At 43.7% G+C, this 27,207-nt stretch overlaps 1 protein-coding gene across 1 annotated transcript in view; it reads left to right on the forward strand.

The window, feature by feature from the left end:
- The window catches only part of LOC139667427 (NT-3 growth factor receptor-like), a gene marked incomplete at its 3' end in the record, with an annotated part of 72,941 nt that extends 46,123 nt beyond the window's left edge, over positions 1-26,818 (forward strand). Inside the window, exons 9-11 of the mRNA XM_071546879.1 lie at positions 10,242-10,430; positions 20,364-20,494; positions 26,646-26,818. Coding sequence (XP_071402980.1) covers positions 10,242-10,430; positions 20,364-20,494; positions 26,646-26,818 — 493 coding nt within the window. The remainder of the gene's footprint in view (positions 1-10,241; positions 10,431-20,363; positions 20,495-26,645) is intronic.
- Positions 26,819-27,207: the final 389 nt, after the last annotated feature.

Consider the following 27,207-nt stretch of genomic DNA (forward strand, 5'->3'; position numbering starts at 1 on the left):
GCATCCTCAAATCCAGTGAAATAATTAAGGTTTGGAAAGATTCTGGGATTTTGAAATGAAAAAAGAGTACAGACCTGGCATCAAAGTGGATCTAGTGGTGTTGCTGTAACCAGCTCTTTAGGAAGAGATTATTCCAAAATTAGATCTCCACCATGTTTTAAAGTACATCGAAACATCAGGTGACGTTTTTCCAAAGTGGGAAACGAGTATGTTTATTGGATGAAGTAACAGTCTCTCTACCCTCTAAAAAGTACCGCGATAAAGCTTTAGGGGTTCTTCAGATTATAAACAGAGGAATCCCACAGGGTTGGAGAAGGAACTCCAGCACAGTGATTAAGGATACTGTCCTTTAACTGAAAGGGAAGCATCCACCCTGCTGAAGTGTCCCTGAGCAAGACACTGAATCCCTACCAGCTTCAGGGCTGCTGCTCTGTAGCTGAGCCTGACCTTTGAAAAGAGGATTTCCCTACAGGGAGCAATAGAGGAACACAATAGAAGGTTCCCTGAAGAACCCTTTTATAAACAGATGAAGATGTCAGGGTTCTTCAGGGATATTTCTTCTAGAAGAAAGGAACTGCTGATTGGCTCCCTTTGGATCTTAGAACCCCAGTCAACCCCAGATTATTAGAGTGCCGACCCCGCCTACCAAGAAAATGGTTCTCTAGACTTGTACCATAGCAGAACCCGTAGCATCTACAGTCTCAACCTACAGGACCAGGATCTACAGGACCAGCCTGCAATCTGTTGACATCTTTAAGTGTAATCTTAATCTTACCTTTTTAGCCTAGCTTTTCCCGGAGGTTGTAATATCCAAGTAATCATTGTATTTTATGTTGTTATTTATCTCTTATACATTATTTTTTAATTTCCTCATTTATTATTGTTTTTATTGCCTCAGTGTTGAGCATTTGTATTGCGGTCCTACATGAAAGGTGCTCTATAAATAAAGCTTGATTTATTGATGTATAAATAAATCTTGAACCCTTTATGGTGCTATAAAGAACCCTTTTATACGGGTTCTCTACACACTCAAAAAAATGAACATTGACCCTCTTAGGTATTAAGAAAAAAAAAAGGTCTTTTTTTTTTTAATCTAAAATACAGCTTCAAGAAGATATATGTATAGGAACTTATATGTATTGGCACAAATTTGCTTGGTTTATTATCAGCTAGACTTAAACAGATAAAATTAATTAAAATTGTTTAAAGTGTCTGATCTATGTCACCAGATATTGTATAGTTTAATTATTTCAGTCTGACGGAAATCTTTCATTTAGACGCTAATAAAACTAAGACATTTGAAATGCATTGGCAGCATGCGCACAAACTGTGTAGATTCAAATGTATTAATTCAATTTATTTTAGTTCTATTTGAGCCAATTGCATAAATGATTAATCCACTTTGATGGAAATTTGTCACACATGCTATAGCACCATGCTCAAATGTTGCTGCATAGACCATTTATGGTGCTGTAAAGACCCATTTAATAATACATGAAATGTTCCAAATCAGCAGTATTACGTTTTTAACAGCCACACTGAGCGCTTTATTCTGATTTACCAGCTATTTTATTTTATTTGAGTCATTATGTTTCAATGCAGAACCATCACCCATACCCAAGAACCCATGAAGAACCCTCCTTTTTCTGGGTGTAGCAGAGGGCGATCTCCTTGGGCACAGGTACAAATGAAGGGCCGCTGATGTTACAGCTAACCTTGGCTGTTCGCCCTGCATGGCTGCCCCTGTAAGCCATCAGTCTGCTGGGAGTCTGACTGAAATATTAAAGACCCCGTCTCCTCGCCTGCTGTAGCATCACACCGAGGAGCAGCCAGAGTGTGTACTGTAGTATATGGAATAGGTACAGTAAATAACGCAATGGAAGCAGACTGAGGTGAAATGATGTTGGGAGATTATTCTCAGCTTAATCCCCACTCCTGTTACCATCAATCCTATTCATATTTCTGTTATCTGTCTATCTTTATACATATTTATCCATCTATCCATGACAGGACATGATATTTGTTGTGGATAGACAATTGTGAAATTATACGTTTATCCGTTTATGGTGGAAATGGTGCCCTCGCAGCGGTAAAAACAAGATGGAAGTCGTCTCTCCCTGCTGTACATCATCGCTCAGCACACCATTTCCCATAAGTGTCAGCTGTGATTGTGCTCATGCATTTGTATTGGTTTATAGGTGGCCTGCAGTATAGCAGCCAAGTAATTTCCATACACATCGCACTACAGCCAACAGGCCACAAAAAGAGAACGTGTCTTGACTCGTTTTGATCATTCGGTTCCGCCTTTTTCTTTTTTCTTTTTCCTATACACTGGGAAATGTACAATCTGCATGGAAATCTAAACTGTAACCACTCAGGATGTGTTTGCGATGGCTCTTTACGGCTGCATCACTGCTGTAAGCACTCCCGTCCCGCGGTGCTCTCTCCTCAGCAGGTGCGATAACGGCGACGATGCACAGTGGTGCCTACAGTAGACGGCGTTAGGCGGGGGGGGGAGTGTGAAGGTTGATTTGTGTTTGTGTGTCTCGGCTAGATGTCTAATTAGCACCCCCACCTCCCCCCTCCCCCCTCCCCCCCACCTCCCAGGCTAACGAATCTGTTCGGTCCTGAACCCGCCAACAGAGGGAGGCAGCCACGAAAGGATTGAAGCAGGAACCAAGACTCCTGGGGCTAGAAACAAGAGAGAGAGACATGGAGAGAGAGTGAGCGAGAGAGAGAGGGAGAGAGAGAGAGAGAGAGAGAGAGAGAGAGACAATGAGCCTGAGGGAAAACAGAAAGAGACAATAGGGAGAGATGAAATAAAGGAAGTCAAAATCTTTTTAAACTAGAAATAACTGCCTCGTGGTTGTATGCCTCCGCCAATAAACTTTGTTTTATCATTGCAAGGACAGTCTTTATTTATTGAACAGATATAATTAATGTGATTATTAGGTCAACTTAAAGGATTTTGGTGTCTGCAAAAGAAAGTGACTTCCACCGTTTTTTGTAGAATGACCTTGCACAAACGTCCAAGTGGTGTTTGTGCCAAATTTGAAGAAATTCCCTCAAGGCATTCCTGAGATATCGCGTTCACAAGAATGTGACGGACTGTAACAACGCATTATGTAATAACTCGACAAAATGTAATACATTTTCACTTCATTATGTAATAACACCTGCATTTTGTAATAATCTGCCGCATTTTGTAATACACAGCCTGAACGCAACATGTAATAAATTTCCCCGGGTGATGTGGTCTGACCTTTTGGTCCCTGTAAGAACTGTAGCAGCTGCATTTTGAATAAGCTGAAGCTTTTTGATGGTCTTTTTGAGCTCTGTCAAAAGACCATTGCAGTAGTCTGCTAGAAATAAATGCGTGAATGAGTTTTTCCAGGTCGGCTTTTGACATGAAGTCCCTGAGTTTGGCTGTATTTGTAAGATGATAAAAAGCTGATCTTGTTACTGCTTTTATGGCATAAAAACGCTTTTAAGTTATGATGAAATAGCTGTTGCTTGAGTAAAGCATGCTGATGGGTGAAATTTATTGTTACTATTTCCACTCGCTTTGGCGACACATTTAAACGTGCCGACCGTGAAGCCCGTTGAATTGAAATGAGTTAACGAGGGAAACGATGGAGAGAGAATAAAGGAGAGCGAGAGAAAGAGGGAAAGAGCTACGAGAGAGGAGTGAGGAGAACATTGACACCTGATTGATCGATGCCCCGCAGTGGGTCAGTGCTTTGATTTGTGTGTGTGTGTGTGTGTGTGTGTGTGTGTGTGTGTGTGTGTGTGTGTGAGTGTTTGGCCAGCTCTGCTTATGCGCCTGCATGCTCACCAAAGCTAAATGTGTAAATGGCCTACATTCAATACCAGCGCACAGCCGGGCGTCTTGGACGATCAAACATCCCCCTCCTCCTCAAACCCCCTCCCTCCTCCTCCTCCTCCCTCCCTTCTTGCTCCTCCTCTCGCCGCCCCGCTGTCAATTGGATATTGCAAATATGACTAAATTTCACACTGGAGAGCAAAGATCGAGCAAAATTCACCATGCTCACACTCGCCAGCAGGAACAAACTCCTCAAAATCTACTTTTGGTATAATTATTTTTGTTATAATCTCTAGTGCCAATATGCTGTTCTCTATTGTTTTCCATGTTCCTGTATTACTTTAATGCTTCCATGTGCAGGCTGTGGAAATCTATCTATCTATCTATCTATCTATCTATCTATCTATCTATCTATCTATCTATCTGTCGGTGACCCAAATCTCATGATTAATCCCTTAAGCCAAATAATATAATTAATCACAATTTATCACATTGACCAAATAATATCTTGTCAGTCCCTCTGTCAGATAATAACACTTGTTGCTTTGTTGGGGGGGGGGGAGGTCACATTAGTATGCGGTGGGTTGACCCGCAGCACTGATGCTCACAATCATCAGGCCATTTCGTGTGCAGCGGCGGCTGGACAAGGCTCTCACTCTCCTGTGTGATTTACATGCGCGCTGTGCCAGACGCTCGGCGTTGGAGGGCCATTTCAGATTCTGATGCCACGACAAGAAATATAGCTGTTGAGCGTGTGGTTGTTGATATGTGTGTGTGTGTGTGTGTGTGTGTGTGTGTGTGTCCTCTCGGCTACACCGCGGAGTTTATGATGCAAACTAGTTCCTGTAACAACGCCACCACAAGCTTTTCATTTGGCCCTCTCTGATTACATTGCCATGGGAGAAGAATGAAACCCCCAACCGGGCACGGGGGCTTGTACGTCTCCGGATATAGCCGCGTGTTTTGTTTTCAATTTGCGTTCGGATGCATAACAGGTAATAAAACGCGGCGGCCTGTTTTGGTAAAGATCCCGACTCCCGGAGGTATAGACTCGGGACGGCTCGGCTGCCGGATGATGTCATTTTCCATCACTTTTCAGACTCGTGCAAAATTGGTTCGTCTGTCTTCGGGGAGCTTACGGGGTAATGCGTTGTCAAAGATATAAACGCTGATAGGGGCACTGCGGGAACAGAGACGGAATAACAATCATGTGTGTGTTTTATTGTCATTCCGAGCATCGAGACAAGAGTATGTGCGGCAACACCAACTGTAATTGGTTCAGCGCTGTGTCATTGCAGATAATGTCCGGCGCGGTTTAGACGGCTGATTTTAGAGGCCGTACGAGTGGGCGTCAGATGCGACGACTGATAGGTTTACGGCGGGTCTCGAATGTGTGTTTATTTCTGTCTCGACTCCGCCGTCCTTCCCCTCGGTGTTCGCCGTTGTTTATACCACAATAAAGAGAGTGCACATTGAGCCGCGTGGGGCGACTGTAAATTCTCGATAGCCTACTTTGCGGAGGGCCATAAATATCGGCTGTCCTAGCGCTCAGTGTTTTTTTTTTTTTTGCCACAGTCGCTCACGGGTGGGAACGGCGCGCGAGTCCGGGGGGGGGGGTGTTTAGCCGTAGAGAGAGCCTGCTATGTGGACACGGTGAGGAATGGGGTTAGCGCGGATTGTCGCATGTTCAGCGTGCCGGTCTGCGAGCGGAGGGGGTTGAGTGAGCAGGTTGAGCCTATTTGTCAGGAAAAGCTATTTACATGTCTCCTTCACTGCCGCGAAGGGGGGGAGGGGGTTGTCATCTGAGCTTTGCACACAACCTCAAGGCCTCTTCACACGATTGTGGCATTTGGCAATTAACCGGCCTTATTATAGCGCTAATGCTACCCTCGCCGCGTGTTTGCGCGGCCGTCACCGTCATAGTGGTTTTTCAATAATGGCGCGAGGCGACCGGCTATTAGCGCCCGGTTTATTTTAGCATCAAAGTTGTTGGGGTACGTGAGCCGTGCCGTTGAAGGGGCCTTGGCTGAGTCATCCTCTCAGAGCCCACTTGAAAAGGACGGTGTTAGCGAGCGGCATTTGATGTTTGCAGGTTTCCGAGAGAAATCGGCCCGCCACCCGTCGGCCTGCCTCCCAGACGAACAGAGGAAAGGAGCTGTACAGTCGCAGCGCCCGAGCAGCAAATTACTACCCTCAGTAGATTTATGACAAAGCCTTGAGCACTATGACTGTTTGGTTGATGTCTTTACAGAGCTGTGGCGTAACCGTCAGTTTCCTCGAGAAGCGATGTCTTTCCTTTCACACCGCCACAAGCACGGTGTTTGCCTTGATTTTCCCCCCCGTTTCTGACCCTTCCCACGTATGAGTTTAATTCGATTTAAATCCATCCCTAACTAGGAGCGGGGTCCTCGCCTCAGTAAGCTATCCTGCCCGTGTTCTCTTGTTCATTTTACATGTCCTCAAGTTAATTCCAATCCTAATTAACTACCTTTGAAAGGAATCTGTGCGATAATTACCGCAAGGGGGTGGAACGGAAGCAATCACACTCTGCACAATTTATTCCTGACCACAGGGAAAACCCTACAGAGCCACCCGCTCACTTTTTTTTTTTTTTTTTTTTTTTTTGCTGAGTACCACCTTCAGCAATTCCGTTTGTAGGGAAGGAGAGACACAAACGCTCAAGTAGCTTCACAGACAAACACCCCTGCCATGTTTTACTTTAGTCAGGTTTATTTGCACAAATAATAATAAAAAAATAATAATAATAATTAAAAAACACACTGTGAAATGAGAAATGAGAGAAGGAAATAAATTCAAACAGGTGAGACGAGAAAAAAACCCTGGGGCTTATAAAAATATCTCACCCCAAAAGAGCAAAAGGAAAAAAAAAAAAAACAAGATGGCGAATAGACACATTAATGGCATCAAAAGTCACAAAGGAGGAGAATAGTACATAAACAACAAAATGTATAAATAGCAAATAATCTAAATTAAATATATTGAAAGTGGTCGTAAGTTGGAATGTGTGTGTGTGTGTGTGTGTTTGGGGAAAGGAAAAAGGTTAGCTTCTTCCTTATTAAAAGGTTTTCTGTTTTATTTCGTCCAGTGGGATTATGCTTATGAGGCAGCAGTATAGGGAGAAGTAGAGAAATGGGCTTGTGACTGAAAGGTTGCTAGTTCAAGAAACGTTCTTCCTTCCCTCAACAACTGATGTCGAAGCTGCACTTGAGCAAGACATTTAACTTGCACTGTATGAATGTAAAGGCGGGTAGTGCTGAATATGGTGCTCAGTCAAGTCTTCCTAGATAAATAAATGTCAAAAATGCTTAAATCGGTCCTGTTCTGCTTGATTCATCTAGATCCTATGGCAGCCTGTGCTGCTCTATTGTTTTCCATTCTATTCAGCGGCTGATATGTCGCCCAGATCTGTAATCATATGCTCTCTTAATTCATCACCCTGGCCTGGTTCTCGGATGGGCCCTCTGGCCCAGCACTCTGACAATACCTTAATGAACGAGTCAATTTTCAAACCCAGAGGAGGGGAAGGCTGCTCTGTCTCTGCTGCTGTAGAATAAATTAGATTGACTTGCAAACTCTGAGAAACACATGATGCAAATGTCACGATTGATCAATTGATTTGGCTGTTTTAGCTAATGCACCTGCGATCTGCCCCTTTCATAAACATGAAACATTTGCTCCACCGCCAAGGAAGAGTAGGCAGTGCAGAACATGGAGGGATGTGTGCTGACATGAGAGACATGTTACCTGGAGAAACATGGAGGGATGTGGGCTGGAGCGACACGTTACCTGGAGAAACATGGAGGCTGTGTGATCTGTCTCTGCAAATCATCTTCAGACGATGGCACACCTCAGTGATCTAAGCCCTCTCCATGAGGAGACGCTGGACGCTCTGGCCGTCTGTCAAACTCAGCACATTTAAATGATTTCTTGGCTCCCTCTGTGCGTCCTGGTAGTGCCGTCTCCTTTGATGATCCCTTACAGATTACAGCCGACTCGTGTGTGAAATGAAGCTGTGTACGAGTGCGTATAGGCGAGAGAGGAAACAGTCTGTGCTTAAAAGCACAATCCAAGCGTTCAATGAAGGATTTCGTGGACTGACATCGTTGTGGTTCTTATTTCTTATGATTTTGTTAATTTTCATGATATTGATTATTGCTTCAAACTGTGACTCAGGAAATCATGTCCTACTTGATGTCTGGTGTTTATTAGTATGCAGATTTCTTGTTATATCAGGAAACGGATGATAGTGCCAGACATGTTACAGGATTTCAGGTTTATGCAGAAAGGTGCGTACAAATGTCAGATTCCGTGTATTATGATATGAAGGTGGACACGCCTTCATTTGCATATTCATCAGCTCATGGTGTCATCTTGCAGGAGGCAGAGTCTACCCGAGGTAACTCCAGCCTAAAATCCAACTTAAGCCCAACCGTACAGCGCTTAAGTCAAGGTCTGAATCGGGAATCCCCTACGGGAATCATCAGCACTGTCGAAATTGGTCTTTGACCAGGCACATCGCTTGGCTGAAATTACCCATTGTATGAACCACATTACCACTGAGAAAGTTGTGGAGGGCGATGACAGGGGAAAAGAAAGGAAGAAGAAGGAAAGTTGGCTCATTTCATTTTTCACTTCTCTTGAATAAATCAAAGTTGGTTTAATAGAGAGGAACTTTGCTCTCAGACAGACGTTCCGGGGGAAATGTGCTGTCCTGAATCTCATTCAGAGCTGCGGCAGCGTCTGAGATGATAAAACCCTTCTCAGAGGCCGTTGGGCCTTTTCATCACTCAGGTAACATAAATGCAATTTTCGGGATTTTCTCAAGTCAAGAAGCCCAATCTCCCTTCACTCCTCAGAAAAACTTCATCTCCCATGGACTCAAGTGGTAGTTTTATTTTTTTGTTTTGTAGTTGTGGTTTGGAGCAAGGCCAGGCCTTTCCCTGAGGCCTCATTGATCTGGCTCTGGCATATGATCAGATGAGCTTTTATTCTATTTCATGTTGTATTAAAAGGCAGACCATAATACTAGTATCCCTTTGAGGTATTTTTTCCATTCTATAAAGACTTGCACCCATGATTCATCATGACACTCAATGCGGCGAATTTATTTCAAGCGACCAAATGCGCGCCGACGTTTGAAGCGGTATTCCCCGGTGTACGGCATAATGTATGCCTCTCTGGAAATGTGTGTGTGTGTGTGTGTGTGTGTGCACTCGCGGGGTTGGAGGCGTCGGCTGAGGTTCAGAGCTGCAGCATGCTTGTTGTCTCCGGTGGTTGCTAGGTAGTGACTCAGTGAAAATATGTGCTTTGAAAGTAAGCGGTCCGCCGCGCACATCCCTCTGATAAAGCCGATGCCGAGGTATGACAGTCCCGCTTGCCTGCAATCGACACGCTCACAAGTGTGGGCCGTGCGTGGAAATTATTGCCTACGTGTCATTTTGTCAACCCACCCCTAACCCCCCCCCCCCTGCCAGAATTCTCATCTGAGGCTGAAGTTGAGCTATCTGCCGCGGCTGAGGGGCTATAATTTGATATGACTGGATCTTGATTATTATTTACTATGTTGTCAAGGTGAGGGAGAGACTCAACTTTGTGGATAAATAGATTCGCTGTCACCGCGCCACTAAATCAGCCGCTGTTGACCCACAACTGTTGACTTTATATCCCCCCCCACACACACACACACACACACACACACACACACACATACCTCCCCGTGAAGATTGAGGTTGTCAGGGCGCTGTGTTGATTTTGACACGCCGATGATAGCACAGGGTCCCAGATCGCCCCGGCTGACAGTAAAACATGTCAGTGGGCTTTTTTGAAGTTTGATTAAAGGAAGCCAATGAATATGTGGCGGTTAATGAGAGGGATGTGCTTGTCGTGACCCTGCAGTACCTCACCAGCCTGGATTCAGACTGACCTGATAAAGTCACCACAGAGAGCATCAAGCCCTGCTGCACTGGCATTGCCTGTGTTGATAATGATTTAAACTTATATTGATGATTTGATTGGGAGACAAATTCACACTATATATGTGTATGTATGTATATCTATATGGTGCACAGAGAATAGGATCTACCTGTTTAAGAACTGAAAGAACTCAGACTTAGGTGTTTTGATGAATGGAAAGATTGAGCAGAAATCTAGAAATCGAGTTAGGATTACACCGATTATGAATTTATTCTGAATAAGATAATCAGACTAGTGTCTGACAACTGTGTTCACATGACAGTTGCTTTAGTTAAGGTATTGCCTGAATCAAGTTTAGATCATATTAGTGTGCATGCGCCAGTGAACCACAGTATTTCATTGATGATATTTTCATAATATATAATAATCCAACAAGCCTAAATTGGATTGTAAAATAACTCATCTTTCCTCTGTGTGCTTCCAGGGCCAGTAGCTGTGATCAGCGGGGAGGAAGACTCTGCCAGCCCACTTCATCATGTAAACCATGGGATTATCACCCCCTGCACTCTGGACGCAGGCCCTGATGCGGTTGTCATAGGGATGACTCGCATTCCCGTGGTAGAGAACCCTCAGTACTTCAGACATGGACACAACTGCAACAAGCCGACCACTTGTAAGTACTGCTTGTAAGCCATCTTTGCCATGTGTTGCCTCTCCTCCATCCTGGCGGCATGTCCTGCATAACCATCGCTAACCGTTCTCTAAACGTCACATGATATTCCTCGATAGAGACATCTAATGACCCTGAGCCAATGTTATTCAAGCATCTCAATCATGACACCACAGACTCTCAGATCTCCTCGATATTCTACTCAGCTGTGAGCTATGAGGGATGCGTTTTGATCTCAACCATTCTTTTTATCTCTGCGTAACAGCTTTTAAAGAGAGGCTTCCCTACAGTCTTTGCCCCAGGTTTGATGGGCATTCATTGAAAAGGGTGGCTTGGTGGCCTTGTGGTTAGACAGACTCGCTTTGTGAGCAAAAGGCCACAGTTTTGATTCCCACAATTGCCAATGTAGGTTCTTTCTAAGTGTCCTTGACCAAGACACTGAACACCTACCTGCTCATTCATTGTAAGTCCTTCTGGATAAGAGTGTCGGGGTTAGAGGTGCCATTCCTTGCGGGGCCAGCATACTAAAAATGTATGAACTCATGTTATTGCCAGGCACTTTAGACAAAATATATCACCAAATGTTCTGTACTGTAAAGGAAAAAGAGCAGCTGGCCAGAGAGCCAGATATCAAACAGCACCGTGTCTTCATGAAGCTCGTTCCGATCATTGCGTCTCCATTGCAATTTGCTGTTTATCTTTACAATGAGAAGTGCTGGGGCCCTCGGGCAATTGTATAATTTAGTGTCATCCACGGAGTCAGCGTCTTCATATGGTGTTCGCATCTGGTGGCACAATTCCAGGCTCTTTATATAGGATCTGCTTAGACTAAAGCAGCCTTCTGTAAACCAGCTCCTGGCATTCAGACAGCAACACCCCCACCCCCCACCCCCCCCTCCTCCTCCTCTCCCCCTCCTCCCCCCTTGGGACTCATGTTCCAGGTTGGGGAGAGACAAGACCACTTTAAAGCCTAATTACTCACAATTACATCAACTGCTCAAGAGAAACAGCAGAAAACAACTGTGCCAGCAGCCAGCCGCAGCCCGCCGCCTGCTGCTTCCTTTCCAGACGATACCAGTCAAACCGACCGGATTTAGTCAGAGGAAAGACTCTCCTCCCCTCCCGATCTGGAATTTCCCTGCCATCGTAGTGCTGTTCGGCTCAGATATGCATTGTTTACATCTTGGCTCACTCTCAAAATGGCCGTCGGTCAGGCTACGGAGGTTGACTTGTGATTGGGAGCCAATGAGAGGGAAGGAAATCCCATTTAGAGGTGATAAATAAATGACGGGTCTTATGTATTATGAATTGCATGAATTGTTAATGGCCAACTGGTGACTGATTTATAACCCCTCATGCCTTGCACAGGAGATCTGATTGCGAGCTAATGAATAAATGACAGTGGGCACAAATGAAACTTTTCCCCCATTATCATGCACCTGGAATTGAAAATCAGACCTCCGGCGTAAGCGTGGAACTGAATTTTAAAGGCAACTTACTTGACATAGGCTTTACTGAATGTTTTTCTTTTTTTTTTTGTATACACAGGATGGCGTAGGCGATCTCTTGCCATCTTTGTATTTAATCCACGTGCGAGCTTTGCAAAAAAAAGAAAAAAAAAAAGAAGCCGAATAGCGAGCGTAGGAAATGAACCCTGAATTCATCACAAGGTCATAATGGCCACTGCTTTCTGCCGTCGGCTGGAAAAACACAAAATGGCTCCGAACCGCTTCCCTCTCCGCCAATCACCCGCTGAATATGAATGCGCTCTTTACCCCCAGGACACAGGGAAGAGGAGTGTCCATATGTTTGTGAGCACATGGCTGTCTATATTTGTGTATATACTGTATGTGTGTAGGTACCTGTATGAATGAATTTGTGCGTTACATGTATACATATGTGTGTGTCTATATGTGTTAATATTATGTGTGTGTGTACTGGGAGGTCTTCGATCGATGGAGGAGGTGGAATGAACTTGCCGCCCACGCCGCCTCGATTTCCTCCTCCTCTTCCTCGGTTTGATAAGTGTCTTCAGTCAGAGGCCCCTAGGGTGGGCCCCGGGGCCCCGGGGTGCCGATTGCCCCGCCGGCCTCGCTCCCCCTGTTTGTTCTGCAGTCTCGCGTGTCGACCACAGAGCCTCACTCTGCTGCAGCCCGGGCGCAGATATGGCTTCATTATTGATGTTTGGCCACCGATCCATAATTTATTCATTCATTTACTTGAAAGCTTCTTATCCAGGAGAATATGTTGCTGCCAGACACACACACACACACACACACATATACACATATACACATAAATGCACACATACACGCACACGCACAAAAATGTGCACACAGACACACACATATATATGTATATACACAGTATATATATATATATATATATATATATATATATATATATACAGTATACACACACACACATATGCACACCAACAAACACACACACACATGAACACATATACCCTAGTGTACATATGGAGAAACACATACACACATATAAACACACACACACACCTCTCCTTACCTGTTTCCATCAATAGTTCAGTGATCTGCCTGTCAGTCAGTCCCAGCCTGCTACCAGAACTGATCCGCTGGGTGTTTTACAGCGTCGCTCTTCACTGCTCAGCTCTCTGCATTTTGAAATCGGTCCCAGCCACAGTGAGGAGGAACAGTGCTGCTCTCTGCCACACTGGCGGCTGTTAAAACAGCAGCGTGCGATGGGAAAGCGCCCGCTGCAGAACTCGTACTGTTGATTCCAGTGTGCCTTACCGAATGCATTATTCATGAATCTTTGATCTTCAAGTCAATCCCGACTCAAAAATACATATTTTAGCGGTGGTTAAACATTTCTCGCCGCACAAAACACAGTTTGGGAAAGGAGAGCAGATTAAGTATCTTGGCTGTCAGTTTCCGACACCTGAGAACAGTGGAAGTGCAGCTGTCTTTCTCTCGCTGCTGGAAAAACATGAGAAACAACATAAAGCGGCTGGCCAAATCGTAGCCGCCCTCTGCTTGAACTCGTGACCCGTACGCATGCGGTGGTAAACAGACTTGAGAGATGAAGGCGTTATGGGAACAGAGCGAGTGCAGTTTTCATTCCGATGTAAATACATGAAGATCTAAGCGCTGCCGTCCACATGGTTCAACTTCTGGATGAACCGGTGGCCTCGGCTTAGACTGCGGTAAACAGGCGAGACGCGGCTGATTAGGACGTTCGTTGAGATCAGCTCTTTTCCAGGCCGAGCAGAAAAAGGCCAATCCTGGGGAAATGTAGCCGCATTAGGGAGATAAAGGCAGAAAGGCAAAGGACAATTCTTTAGCCTAATGACAGATCCATATCGAGCCGGATCCCCTGTCTCCCAGCAAGTGGCTTTGTTTTATCGCTCAGCTTGCTATTTTAATTACGGATTTGTCACATCCCGCTGGCCAAAATTAGACAATAGCTTTTGATGTTGGCGTATAGAGCATAGCCTTTCATTATATCCATGTTATTAGCGGGTAATATAATATGGAGGCATGGCTCGGACAGACCCCCACTCTGTCCCTTCCGCTTTTGCTGTAACAGAGACGTAATTATGCTCAAGGTGATGTTTTGAAGATGAAAATGTTTCCAGCGGAGACATGCAAGTGACTAATTTGGTGGCTTGAAAGCCTTGGAAATGAATGAATATGCAGAGCAGATTGATTGAAAGGCAGTTATCATGTTCCAAGGCTATGGCTCTATGAATTATAGTTTGAAACAGAATAGCCCTGAGTTGTGAATTCAAACAACCTACTTTAATTTGTTACACAAGAGCAAGATTGGTTCTTTCAGCTCAGTCAAAAAGGAGCAGACTAGAATATTCTCAGAAAAAAGACTTTTGCCACTCTTTACACCTGGCATCAACATGCGTCTTGACTGTTCAAACTGGATTCAGATAGACCTAAGTCACACACAAATCCACTGAAGATCTGATCAGCCAAACCTCCAGAGGCGACGCATTTCCAAGTGTAAATGCAATTGCATTTCCAATCCATATACCAGTATGTAGACTAAGCAATAAGCACCGAAAACTGAAGAAATGCTGAAAGTGTAAATTGTTCATGGGAAGTTTTGCAGTGAAAAGAGCAATCTGATTTCAGTGTGGACACTGGACATGCATGTTAGCACCAGGAGTATAATATATGGAATCCAGCGAAATCTAGAAACAATCCAGATGAGACATATGTTAATGTCAGATGTAAAGGAGTACATTACAGAGTTCTCAGTAAAAAAAAGAGTGTTATACTTTCAGTTTATTTGGAAGTCACAGTGACAAAACATGATGATAAAAACAGAGAGGAGAAAAGAGGAGAAAACGACAAATTTGCGTAGGTGAGATAAATCCCCAAACAAAACATATCAAGGTGACTGAATGCATACAATAACTAATGATGTTGTTTGGCATATTTAAAACACATTATTATGCATTTCACTTTACTTTAGTGACAGCTTTACAACTTATGATAGATAACTAGTCATAAACATTCATAAGACGTTTGTAGTTCTAATTCATTATAATTTTATAGCGATAATGTTTTATGAGTGTTGATGTAATGCATCAGTAAGTTCTCATAAGCATGGTCATAAGGCATTATGACTGCATTATAATTCCTTACAGGTGCCTTTATAATGTGGAGAGAGTGATAGGCATAGAAAGTGTCACCAAATGTATTAAAGTAGGCCTGATGCAGGAAATGAGAGTGCATGCTGGGATGTTATCAGTGTTTTGAATGAGCTGCAGCTTCTCAGTGTTAAAACATCTACTCTGCAAAAGCCTCTGGCATGTTGTCAATGACCAGGAGACCAGAGATGCATCGATTGACCCGCCACACATACACACACACACACACACACACACACACACACACACTGAGGCAAGCTGTCAAGCAGAAAAATACCCATGAACATACGCGTGTGCACACACCTGTGAGGCAGAAACACACACACATGAACACACAAAGGAAAGTTGGCAGGTAGTTGGGCAAAAACACACACACACACACACACACACACACATACACGCAGAGAGATACACACACACACACACACACACCGGGGAAAGTTGGCAGGTAGTCGAAACACACACACACACACCCGCACAGACAGGTATAGAACAAAGCCCTCCGAACATCTGTGCTCTCCCAGCAGCCTGACCTGACTAGCTGAGTAAATCTCAGTGCTGCGTAGTCTCCCGGCCTCCAGGGAGAGTGTTTGCTGGCGTCGAGGCCTCAGGTGAGCCAGGACAAATGAATGATGCTGAGCTGCGGGATAGAGATTTAATCTCAGGGCTTTTCAGCACGCCACTCTGGGTAAATAGGCTGCAGGATGCAGCCCGAGTCCGCCTGCAGAGGAAACTGAAGGTTAAAGTAACGCGTCCCCGCTGCTGTCGACAGGCGAGCGCCGTAATAGCCGGTTCATTCCCATCACTGGGGAAGACAGGATGGCCAGCAGTTATTTAGCAGCAGAATAAAACAAACCTGGACGGAATATTTACATCCAGAAAATAAAGAAAAGGGGGCGATTGGTGCTCGATGGAAGGTTATGAAGGTAACCATTGTAGAAGTAATCACTGTAGAAGTTTAAATATTTATCCAGTATCTACCCGGCATATACTCAAGATAATTATTTACTGAATGTTATAGAGTAGAACCAAACTAGGTATGGTAACACAAATCTCTAGTTTCTCTTGACCTACCAGACCATTGCTTGTAACCTCTAATGGTTTCAGGAGAGCAACACTTGATTTTCATCCAGTGAAAAGTGGACTTGTCCACTGGTTTCAGCTGTAGCTGTATGTGATTACTGATGTGGTGTGACTCACTCAGCCAAGGCCAACAGGCTCCAGAAGGCTGACCGGATTGTTCAAATAGTTAGGTTAGGTTGACAATTAGTTTAGTTCAGCTCAGCTTATTTACATTGTGACAAACACAGAAGCAAAGGTATAAAAACAAAATACAGTGATAGAATATGATGATAAAAAGAGATGCAAATTACTAATTTGTACAGGTGAGATAAAAAAAAAAAGAAAAGACATTGAGCTTGTAAAATATCTCAAAACAGAGAAAGAAAGAAAACAAAACCGAAAATCAAGATTACAAGCAAAGACTAAATTCTGAGAAAAGGATTGGAAAATATAGATTTTATGCTTTCTGATTTCATGATTATAACTATTTCTGATCCTCCATCTGCTTTTAGATGAAATTCACATTTTAGGCATTTCACTGACTTTCTTATCCAGAGAGACAGCAGAATAAGCTTCAGCACCTAGATCACCAACATTACAAGCAAGCGATAGTAAAGACCCTTGAATAATCATGGATGATAGAAATGTACTAGGGAAAGAATTCAAATCAGAGTTAAAGAGACAGTATGTATTTTTTGGGCGCAGTTACAGTAGAGAGAAGAGGGGGTACGATGCAGTGGGGAGAAGATGATGATGATGATGATACCTCTTGAAACTCCTACTTGAGTCTCAGCTGTTCATTTATCAGCTGAGAAATTGTCAGCAACGTTTGGCCTGTGAAATCCACTCAGAGCACATTGCGTATTAAAATGCATGTGTATCGACTTAAGGTTGTTTTTTCTCAACTCTTGGAAAGCAGACTTCATGGAGGATGAAGCTTTGACAGCAGTGATGTGTGCTGTGTTATTGTCCCTGGTGGGGCTCTCGCGCGGCAAACTGTCTGCCAGTTTTTCGCAGAGACACTTCTGTTCTGATCTACTTTCAAACTAGGGCATTTCTTCATATTTAACGCTCATTTCAGAAATAGCGGCAATATACCATCTGACGGAAACGCCAGAGGAGCAGGTGGCATATTCCATGAATCACCTTCCTGTCATGTTCGCGACCAGATGGGTTGGTGACGCAGAAGAGGAAACAAAACACAGAGGAACAGTACAACTGAACCCGCGATCAATGTTCATGAATCAGGAAACATTAGATTACACCATTTGTTAGACACCTCGACCCAAAGTAGTAGCATGCGCCCATAGCACCGTGAGTTAGTGTAGGCTGTCCCAGTGGGAGTGGAGCCCTTAACTCTGGCAGTGTTAATGCCTATCGATGGAGCAACAGGAGCAACATAGGCACAACCAACAGAAATGAATAATGGCAGATATGGTGTTGGGCCCGGAAAACAAGCCCCGGAGGGCACTTTACTGGACAAACGTGGAGCTAGTGAGGGGAAGAGGCGGTGGATAGTGGAGGATGTCAGCGCTCCAGGGCCCAGCGAGGTGAAGTCAGGAGGCGTTTCAGGTGTCCCGGGTCGAGAGGCAGCCTGTCCGTCAGCCCCTTTATCTGCAGAAAGAGAGAAAAACAGCACGCGGTCCGGGGGACAAGCTGAAGCCACGCTGACCTGCCTCCGTGGGTTGAAGCTGCTCTCTCTTATAGGGCGGCGGACGAGCTGGGATTGACATCAGGTGCGACAGTTGACGAGCTCCAGCTGTAGGCACTTGTCTCCCGGATGCCTCGTCCCTCTGTGTTGTGGTTTTGTGGCGCCGCGGGGCCATGCTGAACGCCTGGAGCAAATGGTCGCTGGTTTGACTCCCCCCCAGGACCTTGTTTGCCCACACCGACTAGGTATACTTAGGCAAAAACATACTCAACTTGGTGCTGTGTCATGGTTATACAACATCGACGAAAAAATGTGCTCCTCGTTGCTAAGCAATCAACATCCTTGACTGCTTTGTTCCATTCATATTTCAAGGCAGAGTGATATTGCTGGAGTCATAAGGTACAACATATAATGCTGTAACCACTCATGGAATGTCCAAAGTCCAATCATAATGTGTGGTTGGAAACACATGTGTATATATGCATGCAGTATATATATATGGAGAGAGAGAGAGAGAGAGAGAGAGAGAGAGAGAGAGAGGGAGAGAGAGAGAGAGAGAGAGAGAGAGAGGGAGAGAGTTCCCTGTGTTTTCATGGTAAACCCACTAGCTGTCATGTTTTATTCAGACTGAGGCAAGGAGAGCAGCTCTGTTCAGAAGCCAGCACCTCCTACACCTCCTCAACTGTCTGTCTGTCTCTCTCTCTCTCTCTCCTTGTCTATCTCTCTGTCTCTCTCTCTCTTATATTTACATTTTAAGCACTTGGCTGACTCTCTTATCCAGAGGGACTTCCATTAAGGTCAACAACAGAATAAGCTTCAATTCTTAGATCACCAATGTTACAAGCAACGTACAGTAAAGAGATCAAGGGTCAGAGGTCACAGCACCCAGACAACAGTTGGACCCTAAAATTGTTATGTGAGAGTGAAGCATTAGGGGGGGGAAATAGAATTAGAGCTATGAGGAGAGATAGAAGGGATTTTTTTCCGTTTCTGCTCAGCTATTCGTTTAATGAATTTTACTTTCCTCCCTTCACAATGCATTTACAAAAAAAACACACTTTACAATTTCCTTCTCATTGGAAAGTGCCCCTGTGCATTGTGTAAATGCCAACAATAAGGCCAAGCAATTCAGATAAGAGATTTGCAGCTTGGCGGGTCCAGCATCATCTCAAGTTTATTTGTGCCTTGGCGACTTAAGTGGCAGAATATGCGGCAGAGACAGACAGAATAAATGTTCCTGAGTTTGGAGCGACTGTCAGGAGTTTGTCTTCATCCAGTCTCTGAAACCAGAGGCAGGAGGTTTGAAATAAGACGCTGGAGAAAATAACAGCAAAACACTGCTTTCCACTGTCTGTCTCACACAGAGGTGAGCAGTGGTGCTGTGGGGCCAGATGGATCGAGCAAGGCACCGACACTGCCAGGGTTAGGGGTTCAATTCCCTGTTTATCTCAATGGGTAGTCTCTCTCTCCTTGCTTCCCATTCTCTCTCTCTCTGCGTCTTATACTCGTTCCCTCTCCCTCCCTATCTCTCCCTCTCTCTCTCTCTCTCTCTCCTTTTCACCCCATCCTTTTATCATTTATTTGCTCACCTGTTTTCCTCTTTTCAGTTCAATTCAGAGCTGCTTTATTAGCATGAAATACAAGAGGAGTTCTTGCCAAAGCAAAAACAACAGATAAAAGATTAGAACCAGATTCAGCTAGAAACTATGACAATGTGACACTGACAACAACCGATGGTTCAATAATATCATGAATCCATCACTAAATGAATAGAGAAATGTCTGGAAGGACATATGGTATGCATCGTTTTATTGTTTCGCTGTTAATGCCCTTTGCGTCTGAAAGTGTGATGGGTTAAAGGAACAGTTCACCCCAAAATGAAAATCCTTTCATTATCTACTCACCTCCATGTCACTGGAAACTCCACTGAAGTGACACACAGCGAGTTAGCGACCGCAGCTCCATCTCAGCCTTCTCCCAAACAACTGAAGTCAATAGATCCTGTTTGTTTAGAGTGGTGTTTTGTAGCCAAGCGAGTCCAAAATGCTTCATTATGTAGCATTGTTCTTGGTAGAAGAAACAGTAATGTCTTCTTCCTCTGTAGTAGCTATGGCAACCGAGACAAAGAATTGGACACGGTGCAATTGTTTGGCTACAAAACACTTGCACTATGCTGCAGGAGTTGTTTAGATACATTTGCTGGGAATTTTATGGCCTTTTTGGAGCTCTAAACAACCAAGCCCCATTCACCTCAGTTGTTTAACAGGAGGCTGAGATAGAGCTTTGGGGGCCAACTACATAGATAACTAACTAACCAGCTCATTCGCTGTGTGTTTGGTGGCCATGGAGGTGAGTAGATAACAACCAATTCTTCATTCTGGAGACTGCTTGTTTGATATAGATTTCTCTGCAAGTGTATTATATATCTATTATGTTATATTATGTATATATTATGTTTATTCCTTTTAGAATGTATTGCAGTTTTTCATTAAATGATCCTTGTAATTGTCTCTCTCTCTCTCTCTCTCTCTCCCCCCTGTCTGTCTGCCTGGTTTCCTGCCTGTCTGCGGTTCAGTTGTCCAGCATATAAAGCGGAGGGACATCATCCTGAAGAGGGAGCTGGGTGAAGGAGCGTTTGGTAAAGTGTTCCTCGCAGAGTGTTACAACCTCAGTCCCACCAAGGACAAGATGCTGGTGGCTGTCAAGGTACGACTTGAGTGTGTGTTTCCACAGTAATGTGTTTCCACATTATTGAATGACAGATTGCAGGAGAGGAAAAATAGGACCAAAGGTTCAGTGGGTTTTGCAGACTGGATCCTCTAGTTGTACTGAACGAAAAAACTTGTGGTAATGATTTTCTTTCCCAACATGGACACATACTGTAGTGTTTTGAAAATGCTTCAGAAATAGGCCAATGGTTCAGTGGTTAGCGGTTAGATTCGTTTAGACTGGAAATATACAGCACACCACTATTTTCATAGTTAAAAAAAACAGATCTGTCTATTATTTACATATATAACTTATGTATAATTTGAGTTTGTAAGTGAGAAATCACTGCAGCTGTCACTATCATGAACTGCTGTCAGAGACTGAAGACAGGATGGGTGGCAGCGTTGGAAAGTGGTAATCCTGGAGATGCTGTTTTGTTTGTTTTATTATTATCATTTACTCTCCATCTTTGTCACTACGCGCTCATTGCTGTGGTGTCTCTGCACTGCTCTTCCCAGAGATCACCTGTCAATCAAACAATGTGTCCAGTACTGTGACGTCTTTTTCCTTTTTCTGTTGATGCAGTTTGAGTTTCTGTAGGCTCAAGATTAAGATTACTTTATTTGTCCCTAGGGAAATTTGTCTAGCACAAACAAGTGCAGACATAAGTGCATTCAAGTACATGCAACATTTCACACCCTCCTTATGGCCTGAGTTTAGGAGATTCACTGATAGAGGGATGAAAGAATTTTTATACCTATTCAGGTATCTTTTCCTGTATTTAATTGGAACCCTGTAGCGTCTATCTGATGGGAGCAGTTCGGATTATGAATACAGGACATGGGAGGGGTCAGCGATAATTTTCCTAGCCTGTTTAACTATAGTCTTCTCAAAGAGCATTTGGAGGGAGGGATGCTCCCTCACCCCCATCACTTTCATTGCTGTGTGGACCAGCCTATTTATTTGTGATTTTAACTTAACTGATATGTTACCAAACCAAGCTAAGATTCCGTAACGTAATATACTCTCTATCACAGCATGATAAAATAACATCAATACCCTCTGTCCAACCCCAAACACCCTGAGTCTTTGCAAGAAGTAGAGCCGCTGTTGGATCCTAGTGCATACAGAATTCACATGGACATTCCAAGACAGATTACAGTCAATATGTACACCCAAGTATTTGTAAGAATGAACCTGGGTAATACAAGTGTTATGGACCAGTAGTGGAGATGATCCCCCAGATGTCCTGGATCAAAAATCATTTCTTCTGTTTTCTTAGTGTTTACAATGAGATGATGGTCATCACACCATTGTACAAACTTTTTGAGTCCCAAGATGGCAGTGTCATCAGAAAACAATAAAAGTGCTGGGATGACTGCTTGTGCAATAATTTGTATATAATGTAAACAGAATGGGAGAACTCACACATCCTTGAGGAACACCTGTGTTGATGACTTTAGACTCAGATAATGTCTGGTTCACTCGGACCTGCTGGGTCCTGTTGGTCAAAAATCAGTGATACCACCTGATGATATATGGATTAACAGACCTCTGTCTGAGTTTACTGAGAAGGATATATGGCTGCAGGGTAGTAAAAGCAGAGCTGAAGTCTACAAACAGCAGTCTGGTGTAGGCCTTGGGGTTTTCAAGGTGTTGCAAAATAAAGTGTATTATGGTTAGTATTGCATCATCAGTGCCACGATTGTCTTTATAGGCAAACTGATAAGAATCTAACTGTCCATTTATATTTGACTTCAGCTTCCACACCATCAACTCTTCCAGACACTTCGTTACAATAGAGGTCAGGGCTACTTAGTCATTATTTTCTTGAGGAACAGTTTTTTTGGAAGAGGAGTAATGATTGCCGTTTTCCAGAGAGATGGAACTGTATGTGAATCAACAGACCTTTGAAAGACAGAGACCCAGGCTGGTGTAAGTTCCTCTGCACATGTCTTCAAAAGGAAAGCTGATACACCATCAGGACCTGTTGCCTTATTGGTGTTTGTTCTTCTAAAAGGTCTTGTGACTTCCCTGGGACTAATGTCTATCCTTGGAACACAATCATCAATTGTTATGGTGCTAATGACACTGTCACGTTCTTAAGAGAAATCATGTGAATAATGTAGAAGTTGTTCAAATCATTTGCCATGGTATTGTCATCTGTTGTGTGCAGTGGTTTCCTGGTGGGAGTCATATTTGTAATGGATTTCATAGTGGCCCACAGTTCCTTCGAATTCCTTCAATGGATTCCTTGTATTGTCTTTTAGCTGTGTTGAGTTTCTGGTTCAACTCCCTCTGTGCTGATCTTAGTTGCACTTGGTCCTTATTCCTGAAGGCAAGCCTCTTGCGTTTGATACAATCCTTGACGTCCTTAGTAATGTAGGACTTGTTGTTGGGATACAGTTTTATTGTCTATTGGGGTATCACAGCATCCACATAGAAGTTAATATAAGCTGTGATGACTTCTGCGGATTTGTTCAAATCAGACTCATGGAAGATGTCCCAGTCTGTGCTCAAGTAACACCCCTTCAGAGTTTCAATACTCTCAGTGGACCAGACTTTAACAGTTTTTACAAGAGGTTTGCTCCTCTTAAGGACTGAATGGTAGATGGGAATGAGCTGAACAGTGTTGTGATCAGAATTGGACACCAGTGGTTTGGCTCTAGCTGTATATGCGTTCAGGGTATTTCCATAGCATTTGTCAAGAGTTTGCAATGGTTGAAATCCCCCAAAATGAGCATGGGAGCATCTGGTGTACGTTGCAGCTCTCTATGTACACAGTCCGCCACTTGGGCCACAGCTCTCCCTGCATTTCCACTTGGGGGCACATAAACAGCACAAATCACAATGTTCCCAAACTCCTTCGGAAGGAAGAACGGCCTGAGACTCAAGCATAATAGCTCAATGTCCGGGTTACAGATAGTCTCTCGTGTGGTGTATTGCCTACACCACTTATCATTGATATAAACACATAGTCCGCCCCCCATTGTCTTACCCGACTCAAGACTCCTATCAGAACGTGCCAGGGAAAAGCCATCCAGCTCAACGAGTGAGCTAGAAATATCCGGATGCAGCCAAGTTTCTGTAAAAACCATGACACATGACTCGCGGTACTAGTAGCAGGTTCTGGTGTTAAGTTTGAGTTCGTCCATCTTATTCCTCAGGGAGCGCGAAAAGACATGTCAATCTTTTCTTTGTAGTTCAGCCATGGTGGCTGTCACTGCTCATGCTAACTACCCAGTTCTTCTTCTGTTTATTCCACACAAACCGCAAATGCAAAAAAAAATCACTTCCTATGTGCCAGACGAAAGACTTACCAGACTCTGCGTGTTTAGAACAGCAAATATAAAAGCTTTCATGAACTGCATATAGGATGAATCACTGTTGTGTTATATTAGGGAGCTTTGTCCTCAGTTGACTGGGACAGAGATAGACAGAGAAACAGATGAAAGAGAGAGAGAGTGTGTTCTGGTTGGTGGGTGTTGCTACAGGGTGTTGAACAACCAGGTCTGATGAAGTATCTCAGCCAGGGATGAATGTGCTCCCATCTGGGGCTGGGTGCCCCCCCACCCTACATCCATCTTTCTAACCATCCAAAACCGGTCCTGTTGTCAGCCAGGGACCAGCAATTAGTATGAAAGCAGATTATTGGCTCCTCAGACATCGTTAACAGGTAATGAGCAAAGTCATCATCCTGATGACCTGATCAAAAGGGTAACAAGCTATAAATACCTCGGCATTAACATAGGATGAACCGCTGAATTTGAGAACGCACGCTGAGCAAGACAAAGAAACTGCAACAAAGGACGTTTTACGACAGCTTTAATGTTGACTGTCATATTCTGGAGCTGTTTTATAGATCTGCCTTGGATGTCATGTCATTTGGATTGATTTGTGTCTTCGTAAACATGAGCACAAAGGATCAGGTGAAACTGTAGGGAATTATAGAAGGCAAGCAGAGTTATCAGGGTTGATCAAGTAGCACTTGAACAAATGCAGACACAATGGTGAGATATAAAAGCTTTTGTGTTCCCTCAGCAATGAGATTTTTTAAAGTGCGCCACAGCAGATAAATAGAATAGAACAGAAATCAGAATATGCCAACCAGGGTTTTATGTTACTTATTATTGTGGATATTGTGTGTGTGTGTGTGTGTGTGTGTGTGTGTGTGTGTGTGTGTGTGTGTGTGTGTGGGTGGGTGTATCTCTTTAATGCATATGACCGAATAAATTATTACATGTACCTGCACCCACACAGAGTCCTGACCTCATGACCAGGCTGAGCAGAAGCTGGTGCAGAGTTTGTGAACGGCAGGGAAGTTTAGACCTTTTCCCTTCATCATGTCAGTGAGAAAGTCTCTGTAAAGCAGAACTGAGTCTAGGCCCAGGACAGCTGTGAGCTGTGAGGAAAGCGAATGAGAAACTCTCTCCTCCCCTTCAACAAACACCGCGCCCTTGAACGAGGCACCTGGCCCCCAGCTGCTTGGCGGCCGACAGCAGGAGGCTGTGGTTGTTCTGGACCGCTCCCAGTGTGAATGTGTGGAAGTGGAGCAGAGTGATACTGAACGAGAGCCTGCCGACTCAGCAAAACCCTCCCAGGATAAGATTACAGTTAGAAAACCTCCCCGACCTTGACAGAAGGAGAATTCACACAAAGCGTTAAAACGATGGAACGTCTGCTCGTCAGTTCCTTTTCCTAATGTTAGTGGATTTTTAAGAAAAAAAAAAATGAAGGTTAAACAGTTTTCCATCATGCATCCTCTGGAGTGTCCTATTCATCTTTAAGATAAAATGGAGGATGTGCAGCTTCAGTCGAACCTCCTCCTGCCTGTCGATGTAGCAGGAAGCTGCTCTCTGAATCTACATTAAGGTCAACAAAGGGAAAATTCATAGCCGCGCTTTCCTTCAATTTATTGTAGTCGAGCACTTGGAGGTATTGTTTTGGAGGGATGCCCGGACAAGAAACATTTCCTTAAGAGTGCAGTTTGATTTGGTAATAGAATTTTATGGCCGTTTTACCTACTCTGCCGTACATCTCAAGCGTCCCCAGCACTTAACTGCGAGAAGAGAACATATGAGTAAATGTGTTTCCACCCCAAGGTCTTTCCATCTGTAATAACGCCGGCAAGCTGGGAAAGCAGAAGTCAAGGCCGAGGAGATCAAGACAGGCAACTTGCTCTATTTTCCAGTTGCTGATGAAGTGTCAAGAGTCTTTTTTTTTTTTTTCTTCCAATAGAGGCTCCAATAAGGCGTGCTATTGCCGTTATTTTTCCTTTTTTTCTGGTGCTGGCGGCTCTAACTGACATCCCATCAAGATGTGGTATTTCATGTGCGCTCCACTTCAAAGGCGTTCAAGGCACTCCCTGCTTGATCCTTTTACCGATCAAATCAATTTGCTTTGTGGACGGTCGTTGCAACGCTGCAGCCAACCCGGCACCTTTCACTGTGACAGCAGTTCATGACGGTGACAGCTGCAGCGGCTTCTCACCACAATACACACTGCGCTGTTTTGATTATTAAGCCAAAGGAGCGCTGTTCCTTTCCAGTCTAAGTGAATCTAACCACCAAGAATTCATTTCCAAAGCGCTGTGAATGCCGTGAATCCTAGGCAAAAAAGCATTACCAGAAGTTTACTTTTCAATATAACTTAAATCTAGCAGATCCATTCTGCAGAAAATTTCTAATTTAGTCAACCGAGGACTTAAACTTTCAAAGTGAAACAATTTGTTTTAAATTTGCGCTGCCTGACATTTTATTAGCAGGGCAGGAAACTAACTTATTGGTAAATCCCTAAACTCATCACCATGTTAACTATTTTATCTCCAAATTTATTCTTGCCTTTTTTTTTTGTCCATTAAAATGAAGACATGGTGTACATTTCCAGTATATTGGAAATGAATTGAAACCCACATCAATATTAAAAAATGTAAAAAAGAAAAAAAGTAAGTAAAAAGTTGTGGCCAGACTCCCATAACTCCATTGCAACATTAAAAACCAACCCTCTATCTATCTATCTATCTGTCTGTCTGTCTGTCTGTCTGTCTGTCTGTCTGTCTATCTATCTATCTATCTATCCTCCTCAATATTTGTTTATTTTAAACATTTTCTGAATAGATTTGACTTTGTGCCTGTTCTCCCTCCACCAGACGCTGAAGGACCCCAACCTGTCAGCGAGGAAGGACTTCCAGCGGGAGGCGGAGCTGCTGACCAACCTGCAGCACGACCACATCGTCAAATTCTATGGAGTGTGCGTGGACGGAGATCCTCTCATCATGGTGTTCGAATACATGAAGCATGGAGACCTCAACAAATTCCTCAGGTCAGTCCGACACCGGGGGTTCATCAGTTTAACCTTTATTTAACCAGGTTAGTCCCCGCTACCAGTCACAAAAGTGAAACGAAATGGTTGTCACATTGAGAATGGTTGCTCACGCTCACCCTCCTGTCCACTCATATTTATCAACATGAATCCCAATTAGTATGATTGTATGAAAATAATTGTTAAATTCATGCAAGATAGGCATAACATGTTAGGCCTACAAATCTACTACTGTACATATCATCATTCTTAAGTTTCAAACATGTTGAATTAAAAACATCATCTGGCTAAAAACATCTCATATCCATTTTTCTTGAAAGACAGAAGTGTTATGGTTAATATGCTGATTATGATCTGATTATAAGCCTATGCATATAGTAGCTTAAGAA

Source organism: Centroberyx affinis, unplaced genomic scaffold (genome assembly GCF_046629955.1).
Source record: "Centroberyx affinis isolate AG114_WGS23_722 - 3 ecotype Tasmania unplaced genomic scaffold, CSIRO-AGI_Caff_v1 ptg005525l_1, whole genome shotgun sequence".
Taxonomy (NCBI): domain Eukaryota; kingdom Metazoa; phylum Chordata; class Actinopteri; order Beryciformes; family Berycidae; genus Centroberyx; species Centroberyx affinis.